At 40.6% G+C, this 13,739-nt stretch overlaps 2 protein-coding genes and 1 pseudogene across 4 annotated transcripts; all 3 read left to right on the forward strand.

The window, feature by feature from the left end:
- The first annotated feature begins 741 nt into the window (after nucleotides 1-741).
- On the forward strand, nucleotides 742-2,292 carry LOC126605218 (60S acidic ribosomal protein P2B-like; annotated as a pseudogene).
- Nucleotides 2,293-3,577: 1,285 nt separating this feature from the next.
- On the forward strand, nucleotides 3,578-8,944 carry LOC126605195 (AUGMIN subunit 8-like). Of its 3 annotated transcripts, none has more exons than XM_050272560.1 (7): nucleotides 3,578-3,726; nucleotides 5,328-6,851; nucleotides 7,087-7,206; nucleotides 7,691-7,807; nucleotides 7,889-7,978; nucleotides 8,176-8,283; nucleotides 8,532-8,944. In XM_050272560.1, the coding sequence occupies exons 2-7, from the start codon at nucleotides 5,511-5,513 to the stop codon at nucleotides 8,634-8,636; spliced, it is 1,881 nt and encodes a 626-aa protein (XP_050128517.1). In that variant the 5' UTR covers nucleotides 3,578-3,726; nucleotides 5,328-5,510; the 3' UTR covers nucleotides 8,637-8,944. The 3 variants fall into 3 exon arrangements, with proteins under 3 accessions (XP_050128517.1, XP_050128516.1, XP_050128518.1); XM_050272559.1 differs by lacking the exon at nucleotides 3,578-3,726 and adding an exon at nucleotides 3,823-5,209; XM_050272561.1 differs by lacking the exon at nucleotides 3,578-3,726 and adding an exon at nucleotides 3,823-4,902.
- Nucleotides 8,945-9,411: 467 nt separating this feature from the next.
- LOC126605191 (pentatricopeptide repeat-containing protein At4g30700-like) lies at nucleotides 9,412-12,508 on the forward strand. The gene has a single exon (XM_050272556.1). It carries the CDS (start codon nucleotides 9,676-9,678, stop codon nucleotides 12,043-12,045), a length of 2,370 nt encoding a protein of 789 aa, XP_050128513.1. The 5' UTR covers nucleotides 9,412-9,675; the 3' UTR covers nucleotides 12,046-12,508.
- Nucleotides 12,509-13,739: the final 1,231 nt, after the last annotated feature.

Below are 13,739 nucleotides of genomic sequence, written 5' to 3' on the forward strand. Positions count from 1 at the left end.
TGGACTAAATCAATAGGATTAAGTGCACCATAAAGGGAATAATAATAATATATATATATATATATTTGTGTAAAAATGGGGATTAATTGTTGGGCCTACTTCATATCGAACTTTAACGATTCAAATCGTTTATTTTTCAAGCTGCACATTTTAGATCATTCTTGAAAAAATATTAGTCAAATAAGAAATGTTTGAGACATCAAATTGAGTTTAGAAAAATTTGACAAACATTATATTCTAATAAATATTGAAATTTTATCATGACAATCAAATGAGTAAATAGTTTCAAATTAAATTAATTTTTTAGAAAAATGTTCTATGAATGAAGACTTAAAAATAAACAGCTATAATTGTTGGATTTTAACGTAAAATGGATCCCACAACTAGCCCTTATATTTACTAAAAAAAAGGGAGATTCCTTTGGATAAAAGGGATAAAAGGCCCCATGTATGTATGTAGATACATATAGAGTAGAATAAAAAACCATTGCAAGACCCTTTTAAGTTTGGCTTATCTACCAGAAACGGTCTTGCACTCCTTCTTCTTGTTCGGAGCAAGGATGAAGGAGTGCACGAACCTCAAAAACATTTATCTTTTCGTAAGGGATAAAAGGCCCCTATACGTAATACGGTAAGTTCTTTGTTTACCCAATTGTTCAGATCTGCATCTCCCTATCCGGCCGCCATTGAAGCTCTGCTACGAAGCTCTCTCTTTGTTCACCCTATACGTAATATGGTAAGTTCTCCTCAACATACCTCCATCCATCTTCGTAATACCATAGAGAAAATTGAATCTGATTTTTTTGTGCATAAATCTTTGAATTTCTCTTCCGATTCTCATATGTATATGCGTGTGTGTATGTGTATGTTTATATGTGTGTGTGTGTCTGATTCCTTGTGATGTTTGGATGGGCAGAGATGAAGGTTGTTGCTGCATACTTGCTCGCTGTTTTGGGAGGGAAGACGAGCCCCTCAGCTAGCTGCTGACTTGAAGGACATTCTTGGATCAGGTAACTTTTATATTAAAAAAAATTCTTTGTTGCTGCAACAACGTGCGATTCAAGTTAAAATTGTTATTATTGTCATTGTATTGTTTGTGTTAAATTGGGATTTCCGTTTGTGGGCTTTTCTTGGTTTATTTAAATTTATGTTTGATAGATTTTTTCGGTTTGTTATACGGATGCTGATAATTAGTATATGTAGTCTTTTATATACAGGTTTCCTAGTCATGTTAGTCCTCTTAGCTTGAATTTGTTTTGAACTCTTAACCCCTACACCATTGGCAAGGGTTCTAGTCCTGCACCCATCCACTTTTGGATGAAAGAGTTATTCATTTAGTTTATATGTTAAAACAAAATTGTGGAGATTTCGGTTGCGTAATGCTCATTTCGTCTATTAGTTTTTATTAATTTTAACTTGAGATGGAATTTTGATAATCAGTCTTGCAACCTATATCCATGCGCATGGTTGAATTTCTGTATTGAAATGGAAGTGGTTTTGTCATTGGAATTCGGTCATTATGTTATCCGGGATGATGAAAAGTTAGAAAATACCTTCATATGTGAGATGTGTCATTAGTAGTAAATTATACTTGACAAGGTACTGTTTGCACGGAGAAGATGCTTAGGTTGCCCTTGGTACTAGTATTTAAAAAAAGTGTATTATTATTTGTACAGCAACGTTTTGCACTCTGAAATGTAACTTCATTATTTGTTTGGTTACAGTTGGAGCCGAGGCTGATAGTGACAAGATTGAGTTGCTATTGTCCGAAGTCAAGGGAAAAGATATCACCGAGCTAATCGCATCTGGAAGGGAGAAGTTGGCATCTGTTCCATCTGGTGGTGTGCAGTTGCTTATTCCGCACCTGCAGCCGCCGGTGGTGGTGGGGCTGCTGCTCCTGCCACTGCCGAGCAGAAGGAGGAGGAGAAGGTGGAAGAAAAGGAAGAATCAGACGATGTAAGTATATTATGTCAAATGCAGCTGTTGATAATATCTAGTTTGCTTTGTTTGCAAGCTGGGCTGTTCTAATTTTATTGTGATTGTTTAATAACTACTAAAATCGTTTTTTTCTTTTTTGCAGGATATGGGTTTCAGCCTTTTCGACTAAGGGACTTGCTTTCGGTGGTTTTCCTGTATCAAGACTTGACATCTTCAGTATTACTTTCAGACCAATGCTGTGTTTTTAAGTTTCTATTTGTAGTTGGATATGGTTCTAGATCTCAAAAATTTTGTTTCGATATGCAAGTGATCGAAGAAATTTGCTTTATATATTATTACCATCTATTTGAGTCGACTTAAGATTGCTTGCTTTATATATATTACAACCACAACCAACCAAACCACACGAAACAACAAATACAACGTAAAACGGAACAACATGAAACATGGTCTTCAACATTTCTCCTGTGCTCTTGTGTGGTTTGCCACGCAATGCAATGGGGAATATTTAGAGGGGTGTCCATCGAATCAAGGCCAATTCTAATGTTTGCAGAACCTGAACTCCCAGAACAACAACCCACAATTGAAAGGACCAAAATTAGGGACTAAAAATTGAATCGGGGTGTGGGTTTTGCAATTTGCATAATAAAATTTGATGGGTTTGTGCTGAAAATTTGAATGGAGTTGTAGAAAACTGGGAGATTAAAAATTACAAATTTTAAAAGGGTTTGCATGTGGAACACAACATATACCTATTAAAATTTGGACCAAGAAAAACAAATAATGGATAATAGTGTTCAAATTTGAACCAAAAAAAAAAAAAAAAAAACTGTCCTGTTCCGTCCGTGCGTTACCAAACGCAGAACGGAACATGGGTATTTTAGTCATTTTAATCTTTTGGTTCCGTTCCGTCCATGCGCTACCAAACGCAGAACGGAACAACTGGCTTGTTCCGTCCTGCGCGTACCAAACACAACACAGAACATCCGTTCCGTCCCGTCCCGTCCCGTTCCGTCCCGTCCCGTCCCGTCCCGTCCCGTCCAGTCTGCGTACCAAACGCTACCTATATTCACACATCTTCAATTACTTCTTCCACATCTTTTTTTTTTTTTTTTATAAATATTTTTCTATCAAATGTTAGTAATGTGTAGAAAATATTAAAAAATAAAAAAGATGTAAGAGAAGTTATTTGGGATGTGTGAATATAATCTCTTTAAATTAAAATACAGCTCGGAAAAAAATGTAAACTAGTTTGACATTGTTTCTTGGTATAAAACCATAAAAAGCAACAATGGAAAACTGGTGTTTGACATTTTACCTAGTAAATATGCAGGCAAAGGCAAAGCTCTGAATTTAATACATAAATTGAATCAAGTGGTCCTAATGCGCGCTTCTGTGGAACTGGGCGCAGGAGATAGGGGCCCGTATCAACGTAGGTGGCGCGAAAGCAACGGCCTCTGATGGTCCCTCCCTCCAAACTGTAACCGTTTCTGCGCAATTTATTTATTTTAAAAATTCCAAAAATCCATTTTTCAAATTAAATAAACCAGAAAATAATATTAATTATTTCCTCAAATACACATACCTTTTCCTTTCTCCATTTTCCATTTCGGTGTCTCCTTCAAACTCCGCCTCCCGCCGGAAATCCTTGACTTCCCGCCGGGTGTCTTTGACTCTCCGATCACCTCCCGGAGAATACTTCGTTTCTGGCGACGCCTCCCAACCACCGCCGTGTGACCTCGCGATTCGAATTCTCAAAGAGATCAACTTAAATTTCCTTCCGATTTCGGTGAGTCTCAAATATAATGGGGGTGCGAATTTAGGGTTTTGACGATTCGAGGAATTCGTGCAATGTTTTTCAAATTCAATATTATTTGTTGCTAAATTTCCATTAACCGTAGTTTACCGACGGTTAATATTTCCTTTTCATTTTCCTAAAATTAATTGATTTATCATGGGTTTTCATTTTTGGGGGAATTCTTGAGCGCTCTCTCTCTCTCTCTCTCTCAAGACTGAAACTTTGGTGTTTAGAGAGAGAGAAATTGCATGAACATTGAACAGTGAAGCAGTAAACGTGTTTTGGATTTGAGGGACACGGCCCTGTCGACTGCCGACATATGTCATAGATCCCTCGTTGAAATCCTTTTCAAATTTTCTCTTCTCAAATTTTTAAAATTCTTTCTGCGTTTTCATCGACTTGAGTTCCTACATCTATCTATGAAACAAAAACAAATGAATTACGATGGTCAAAACGAAAAACAAAACCATATTTTTATCGAATTTCCGATTAACGATGTGTTTTGTTCACTTTATTTTATGTGCGTTTGCTGCTGTCCCATAATTTGATGTTTTTACACTGAAAAAAATCATGGGGAGGGATTATGATCCTTCTTCCACGTGGACCTCCGTGTCTTTTTCTCATTTCCCGATGAACAATGGCACCTGCAAGTTTCAACCTTCGTATGATTGGAGATTTTAATATTGTGGATGCAGACAAAACCCCACAGAAGCAAAGGGGATTTTTATTGTTTTTTCGCAAATTTTTGTGTGAGACAGTCGGAGTCAAAAAATAGGAGAAAAACCCCTTAAGCATTATTTTAGTAAAGTAATTAAATTTATGGCAGTTGATCCGGATTACTCTGTATTTTAGTTTTGTTTTGGAAACAGTTAGAGAGAGAGAGAGAGAGAGAGAGAGAGAGAGAGAGAGAGAAAAGGGGGGGGGGGGGTTAGAGAGAGAAAGCTAAAAGCTCTGGATTGTTTCTGCAAGTTTTGGGATCGCTTTCATTGATTTCCCTTTCAGACAGAGAGTTGCAAGAGAAGGGAAAACTGGGCAGAGAGAGAGAGAGAGTGGGGTTTTGTTGTGTGAGTTGAGTTGACCTATTTTCCAGCCCAACCGACCATGGCACTCCCGTGAGAGGGACCAGAGCAAAAATCGAAAGGCAACACGCTTTATCCAGCACACACGGTACAACCCTTCCTTTTCTCTTATCCTGCACTCTCACCACTGTCCACTCTCTCTTCTCAGGCTCTCCAATAATCCTTTGTGTCCCTACCAACCCTACCCTTGCATTCAGTTTTGTGGGTTATCAAAACCAACCTCCAACCATAACCCTTTTTGGCACCAGATGTTGTTTACCCCCTTCCTAATTTCATTGCCATGGCCTGATCTGATTGGATTTGGGCTTGTTTCTGTGGAAACAGAATACCCTTTTGAGAGTATTTGCTCTAGTTCCCAGATTGATTCTCAATTGGATCTGAGTCTCTGTAAAGATGTATGCTTTTTTTTTTTCAATGTTCCTTTTTCTTTTTTCTGGGTTATTTATTCTTTTGCTTTCTTAGCCCCTCCCTCTGCCGCTGTCTCTTACTTTTGATTTGTGCGTTTTGTGACAGATTTATTGCTGGGAAAAGTATCTTCTTTTCAAGAAACAGGTTGTGCTATTCCATTGAGTGTTGATATATGAATGTGATGGGATTATATGAAACGCAAAGGATGTCGAGTACGTAAATTTGGTTTGATGAAATGAAAGAATCGAATTCCATCAATGCGGTTTGAATTTGATCTGGATAGTGTGGATGGATGTGCGTGAATCAGCCCTAGCAGCGCTGAGGAAGCAAACAGCCGTGGGGAACCCAAGACTGCCGTTGGTTCCCGCGGAGAGGAACAACAATGCAGTCACTACCCGCCGCCCTCGGACGAGGGAAGTTAGTTCTAGGTACAAATCTCCCACTCCCTCCTCAACAACTCCCTCATCGCCTTCTGGTGCCCGGCGCTGCCCATCGCCAACCCTTACAAGAACATCACGTCCATCCTCACCGTCGGTGTCCAAGAGATCCCAATCTGTGGATAGGAAGCGGCCTTCCACACCCACTTCCCCACCAAGTCCATCAACGCCGGTCCAGGATTCTTCTGCAGATGTGCAATTGTCGTCCAGAAGAACAGCCAATGGTCGAATGCCAGAGGGTTTGTGGCCTTCCACTATGAGAAGTTTGAGTGTTTCCTTCCAATCTGATAGCATTTCAATTCCTGTTAGTAAGAAGGAAAAACCAGTGACTAGTGCTCTGTCTGACCGCACTTTGAGGTCATCTTCGAATGTGGCTCATAGACAGGCTGAAACGCCTGCTGCTCCTCGAAAGCTCACACCAGAGAGAAAAAGGAGCCCTGTTAAGGGGAAAAATGCGCCTGATCAATCAGAGAATTCTAAGCCGGTTGATGCCTTGCATTCCAGATTGATAGATCAGCATCGTTGGCCAAGTAGAATAGGTGGAAAAGTATCTTCCAATTCATTAAATAGAAGTGTAGATCTTGGTGCTAAGATTGTCAGGCTTGCTGCACCAGCTCCTGTAGTTGGGTTGTCTACACTGAGGAGAACACGGCCATCTGATTCTTCGGGTAAACCTTTACAAAAATCCACTAGTGATGCTGCCGCGTTATTATCACTTCATCAAAGTGGTAGAGCAGGACTTGGAGCTTCAGCTGATGGTAATTCCCTGCAGGTATCTGGACCTCACAAGCTTGCCTCGACAAGTTTATCGGACAGGTTGTCATCAACAACTCATTCACTGAAATCTCAATCTTTGCCTAGTACTCCATCACAATCACGACCATCCTCACCTAGTAGGAGCTCAATGTTTGCATCCTCTGTTACAAGAGGTTTAAGCCCGTCTCGATCAAGACCATCTACTCCTCCTTCAAGAGGAGTTAGCCCATCTAAGGCAAGGCCATCTGGTACTTCTAGTCAGTCAAGCAGTTCAACTTCTGTGCTTAGTTTCATAGCAGATTTTAAGGGGAAAAAAGGTGCAAGTTGCATTGAAGATGCTCATCAGTTGCGGTTACTTTACAATAGATGTTTGCAATGGCGATTTGCTAATGCAAGGGCAGAGGCTGTACTTTATGTTCAGAAATTAAATGCAGAGGTGGGTGTTTGTTCCCTTTGAATTAGAAAATTTTTAGGCATAATTCTTTGACCTACTAATTTCTTAACTATTTCCTAGTATTGTTTATCATGTCCCGTCTTACTAATTTCAGATTACCGAATGGTTTTATCAATGGTATTGATTTGTTGCATGGTCAGGGTTGTGCAAACTTATTGCAAATTTGCAAGTGAAGATTATTATGTCAACTTACATCGGAATTTAATTGATGTTGCAGAGAACTTTATTGAATGTGTGGAACACTACACTAAGCTTGTGGGACTCAGTAATCAAGAAACGAATTGATCTCCAGCAGTTGAAGCTTGAACTTAAGCTGAAGTCAGTATTGAATGATCAAGTAATGCCTCTTTCCCACAACAGTGATGACATGTTATCTGCGATGTTTTTATTGATTGCATTCATCCATAAGGGTTCCTGTAAGTCAATGACTAGGTTATGAAGGAAAATATATAAGAATTTAGTGTGGTCATCAGATTATTGCACCAGGCAGTTGGGATGCATTCTAAGATTTGATCCGTGTGAACCTTTGGAAAATGTTTGAAATTGCTTTTAACCGGCCTTTTTATCTGGGAATGGAACTATTTTTGAGAATCCATCTGTCTAATAGAAGAGAGTTGACGATGAAGGCAAACTTATCATCATGTTCTGTTTGTAATCATATTCAGTTTGTAAAACCGAGCAAAATAGTGCCAAGGTTGACATTTGTTAGAAATAATAAGTCATGTTGTGCATGTCTTAGTTCAGAGGTTTCCTGTTAAATTTTGGTCTCATATTATATATCTATTTATTTCTGACTTGTACCCTTTCTAATTATTGGTCAGATAGCTTACCTTGACGACTGGGATTTACTTGAAAGCGATCATATTGCTGCATTCTCGGGGGCTATGGAAGATTTGGAGGCAAGCACTCTGCGTCTTCCAGTGACTGGAGGGGCAAGGGTATGTTAAGTTGTAAAAGATCATTAATTTGATTTATGGAAAGAGACTTTTTCTCATCACTATAAACTTACACTTTTACAGGCAGATTTGGATTCTTTGAAGGTAGCGATCTGCTCAGCTGTTGATGTGATGCAGGCAATGGCATCCTCCATATGCTATTTGCTCTCACAGGTGAGATTCATGTTTCTATATTTTCACGTTGACCATGTTGTGATAGCTTTCAACCTTCTTCCTTTTATCACATTCTTTATGACAAACACCAAGTAGCACCTACGATCAATGATGTAGAGGTTGCATGTCTTGTGAAAAAAACAAGAAGTTGTGTTTGGAGGCCTAATAACACAGAACTTTACATTCATGTGATGTAGGTGGAGGGCGTGAACAGTTTGGTTTCTGAACTTGCTGTTGTAGCAGCACAGGAGAAAGCCATGCTTGGCGAGTGTGAAGTGCTGCTGGCTTCAGCAGCAGCTATGCAGGTAAAACAATTAGACCATTTATTTTAAAGAACAGAATGTTATTAGGAAAAGCAAATACTTTTGAATGCTTTGGGAGGTTGGGGGCTCTGTTATATATGTTATGTCGTAGTATTGAATGTTCTTCAGTTTGACGAACACTGATTTCTTGTCAACCGAGCGTGTCTTCAGTTTGACAAATCATGTTGCAACATTAATTGCTGATAAAAACCGTACTTGATTAACTTTTGATTACTGGCTGCTCAAAACAGGTAGAGGAATACAGCCTGAGGACCCATCTCATGCAAACGAAACAAGACTTGGCAAGGGCGAGCGGCCAATTTTGGCAACCAAGACATCTTCTTGATCCTGACTAGCTCCAAAGCCAATATGATAAGCTCGCGTTGTCAATTCCGAAGGGATAAATACATACCCGGGCAGATATAAATGCCTCCGTCAGTTCACCGTGATTGTAAATTAATTTTTCGTTTTTAGCCAATGTCATCTTGTTCTATTCCAATTTTTTTTCCTTCTTTTCGGAGCAAAGGGCCGATGGCTCCGTGTTTTCCGGTGTAATTTTTGTGTTACGCAGATGAAAAGGAAATGCAGAGGAAGCAAAGTATTGAATTCAGTGTAGAAACAAAGGTTCCAAAGGAAATGAATAGGAAACATCGTAATTACCATATGCCTTTTTCACCATCGTTCATCGTCTTTACCTTTGAACAGGTGTGTCCGTTATGCCTAAAATCTGAGAAATTCTACCTCACGCCGGTCTGTACATCCCTACCCGTTAATCTGACCCAACCTACCCGTTGATCTGTCCGGCCATACGTTAGACTTTCACCTCAACTTCGAAGGATTCTTATTACATAGTTGTCTTCTGCCTAGCACAAGTATGGGAGTCGAGGGACTACATAAACGAGTTGAAGGATCAAAATGGTTGTTGAGATTGACATAACTCCTTATTTTGGTTCATGAGATTTAAAATTGATAGAAATGGTCTCTGAGTTTGTCCACCGTCAATCATTTTGATCATTCTGTAAAAAAAATCGCTGTTAAATAAGAAGAAAACAACAAAAGCATCCTCAATTTTTGTCGAATTATTTTGGTCCATTGTTTATTAAATTGAGTGTATTTTTGTTATTTTGGTCCATATTTAACAGAGTTACTAAATAACCAAAATGATTGACGGTAAACAAACTTAGGGACTACTTCTATCAATTTAAATCATAGGAATCAAAGTGAGGAGTTATATCAATCATAAAATGCCAATTGTAAATTGGGGACAAATATAAAGACCTATTTACCTAATTTTCTTATTTAGAAAGAGAACATGGGATTCCCCGCCATACGCCGGGAAAAGCAACGGCTAAATATAACTGCCGCGTTTCGACACAAAACAAAAGACAAATACATATGATTAGCAGGAACATAAGCAGCTGCCGCGCGCCAAAATTTGATCGGAATTTCTTCCTCGGACTTCTCAACAATGCGACCTGTCTCTCTCACCTGACCCAGACCCACGCGCAGATCATCCTCAATGGCTACCAAAACGACCTCGCCACCGTCACCAAGCTCACCCACAAGTTCTCCGACCTCAAGGCCATGCGCAACGCACGTGACCTCTTCCTCTCCATTCCAAGACCCGACCTTTTCCTCTTCAACGTCGTCATCCGAGGCTTCGCTGCCAATGCCGCGCCTTACTCTGCCATTTCTCTCTACACCCATTTGCGGAAGAACACTAATCTTAAACCCGACAAGTTTACCTACGCTTTCGCCGTGTCGGCCGCTTCGGGGTTTAAGGACGAGAAATATGGGATTTTGCTGCACGCCCATTCGATTGTTGATGGGTTAGGATCGAATTTGTATGTAGGGTCGATTGTTGTTGACTTTTACTTCACGGTTTCCCGGGTTGAGCTAGCACAGAAGGTGTTTGATGGAATGCCCGAGAAGGACACGATTTTGTGGAATACGATGATATCTGGGTTGGTGAGGAATTGTTATTACGCCGATTCGATGCAGGTTTTTGGAGATATGGTTGGGGGTGGGATGGGTTTTGATTCGACGACGTTGGCAACCGTGCTTCCTGCAGTGGCAGAGTTGCAGGAGTTGAAAGCAGGGATGAGAGTTCATTGTTTGGCTATGAAGGCTGGATATCATTCTGATGTTCATGTGCATACCGGATTGGTTTCGTTGTATTCGAAGTGTAAGGAGCTAGAGACGGCAAGGTTATTATTTGGACACATTAGCCAGCCGGATTTGATATGTTATAATGCAATGATTGCTGGATACACTTGCAACAATGAGACCGAATCATCTGTTAGTCTTTTCAGGGATTTGCTTGCTTCTGGGGAGAAAGTTAATTCAAGCACAATTGTTGGGTTGATTCCTGTGTCTTCTCCCTTTGGTCATCTGCATCTCACTGGCTCTCTTCAAACTTTCTGTGTGAAATCTGGTATTGTTTCACATCCTTCTGTCTCGACTGCATTTGTTACTGTTTATTGTAGACTGAATGAGATTGAATTGGCACGACAGCTGTTTGATCAGTCTAAGGAGAAAACTTTGGCATCTTGGAATGCCATGATCTCGGGTTATACCCAAAACGGGCTGACGGAGACTGCAATATCTCTTTTCCGTGAAATGATGTCTGAATTCAGTCCAAACCCTGTTACAGTTACAAGTATTCTTTCGGCTTGTGCTCAGCTCGGAGCCATAAGTCTTGGGAAATGGGCCCATGGTTTGATTAAGAGCAAAAATCTTGAGTCTAACATCTATGTATTGACTTCTCTAGTTGACATGTATGCAAAGTGTGGGAGCATTGTGGAAGCTCGGAAGTTATTTGACTCGATGACAGAGAAAAATGTGGTTACTTGGAATGCCATGATATCTGCTTACGGCCTTCATGGTGATGGGCACGAAGCACTAAAACTCTTTACAGAGATGTTGCATTCTGGGATTTCCCCAAGCGCAGTTACTTTTCTATCCGTCTTGTATGCTTGTAGCCATGCGGGCTTGGTGAGAGAAGGTGAAGAAATCTTGGATCATATGGTTCACAACCATGGCTTTGAGCCCTTGCCCGAGCATTATGCCTGCATGGTTGACATCCTTGGCAGAGCTGGAAAGTTAGAGAAGGCTTTGGAATTTATAAAGGAAATGCCAGTTGAGCCAGGTCCTCCCGTTTGGGGTGCATTGCTTGGTGCTTGCATGATTCACAAGAACACCGAACTGGCGCGTGTGGCTTCTGAAAATCTATTTGAACTGGACCCAGATAATACAGGATATTATGTCTTGCTCTCCAACGTATACTCAGCTGACAGGAACTTTCCGAAGGCTGCTTCAGTACGACAGGTAGTTAAGAATAGAAATTTGGCTAAGACTCCGGGATGCACTCTCGTTGAGATTGGTGAGACCCCGCATGTGTTTACATGTGGTGATCGATCTCATCCTCAAGCAACGGCAATCTATAGGATGCTGGATGAGTTAATGGGAAAAATGGCGGAGGCTGGATTTCAGACTGAAACTGTGACTGCTTTGCATGATGTTGAGGAGGAAGAGAAGGAGTTAATGATGAAGGTTCATAGTGAGAAGCTGGCCATTGCTTTTGCCCTTATTGAAACAGCACCCGGGGCAGAAATTAGAATCTTTAAGAATCTCCGGGTTTGTTTGGATTGCCATAATGCAACTAAATTTATATCCAAGATCACAGAAAGAGTTATTGTAGTTAGAGATGCTAATAGATTCCATCATTTCAAAGACGGCATTTGTTCTTGTGGAGACTATTGGTGACAAAAAGTTTTCTGCACCGGTATGCAACCATCTTGTTCTGCAGTTTCATATTGCTTCCATGGTAAAACGGAGAGTCACTTCATCAATAACTTTCACAGCTTAACAAGGATACTGAAGGACATTCTTCGCCGAAAATAGATGAAGCTGAACCCCATCCGATACTCTGGCATGGAACGACTAAATTACAGGAAACACAGGAAAGACTTGTTTCAACACTCTCTTCCTAGTGTACGTCCGGCAAGCACCTGTAGCATATATCCTGCACTGTATTCTGATTCACCTGGCTATTCAGTACAAACCTCGACGATTTTCGAGATACTACATTCTTGATCTGGTACCCTTTTTTCAATAGCAAATTATCTTTGTATTTTATTTGGTGATAGCATTTTTAACTTCAAAATCGAAGAAATTGTTCAAATAAGCACATCTAACTGCTTCGAATTTTCGATGCTTATGTTTCTTACACCCTTTTTCAATCATTATTCCGGGAATGTTTTATTTCTTTTGTGCTAAACCCTAAATCAACTCCGCCTATGTCTTACATGGCCGGTCCCAAGCCCGGATAAAGGAGGAGGGGGAGGGCGTCAGGTAGTCGACAGCCGGCACTCCATGATCACGTCGAATCCTTATGAAAATGAATCCAGAACAAAATCGCGCTAAAGCTAGGGCGTCACCCGTAAGTGGCGCGCTGTGTGGCCCGAGCACAGTGATAAGTGAGCAAGGGTCGCTGTATCTCCATCGGCACCCGGATGCAGTGTTAAATGAGCAAGGGGGCCATAGAAACTTCTTTTCGAACGACTCCACTCAAAGTTGTTTGGGAGCATATGCTCCTATCAACTTTACCCGGGACACACAAAAGAAGTACTTTGATCCTATTAGACGGGGGAGGGTGAAGAAGTTAGGACAGAAGGGTAGAGTTCAAGAGAGCAAAATGCGTTTAGGAACGTGGAATATAGGAACCTTAACGGGAAAATCTATGGAAGTAGTGGAAGTTATGGTGAGGAGAAGGATAAATATTATGTGCCTACAAGAAACTAAGTGGGTTGGTAGTAAGGCAAAGGATCTAGAAAACTCAGGGTTTAAACTTTGGTATTCGGGCACAAATAGAACGAGAAACGGTGTTGGCATCATCGTGGACAAGACCTTGGTACAAGATGTTGTAGATGTCAAGAGGGTAGGAGATAGAATCATGGTAATCAAGATTGTAATAGGACAAGAACTTATCAATGTGATTAGTGCGTACGCACCTCAAGTAGGGTTGGATACGAGTTCGAAGGAGAAATTTTGGGAAGATCTTGGAGACTTGGTGCAAGGAATTGCTCAGACGGAGAAGTTATTTATAGGAGGAGATTTAAATGGACACGTGGGCAGGGAGACAGGCAACTATGGAGGTTTTCATGGTGGCCATGGTTTTGGGGAGAGAAACGAGGATGGGGAAGCTATCTTGGATTTTGCAATGGCATATGATCTCTTCTTAGCCAACACCTTCTTTAAGAAGAGAGAAGAACATGTGATCACCTACAAGAGTGGGTCGTCAAAAACACAAATAGATTTTCTTCTAATGAGGAAAGGGGATCGTATAACTTGTAAGGATTGCAAAGTTATACCAGGAGAGAGCGTGGCTAATCAACATCGCTTGTTGGTGATGGATGTACATATCAAAAGAGTAAGACAAAAGAACAAGACTTGGAAGT

Source organism: Malus sylvestris, chromosome 15 (assembly GCF_916048215.2).
Source record: "Malus sylvestris chromosome 15, drMalSylv7.2, whole genome shotgun sequence".
Lineage (NCBI taxonomy): Eukaryota > Viridiplantae > Streptophyta > Magnoliopsida > Rosales > Rosaceae > Malus > Malus sylvestris.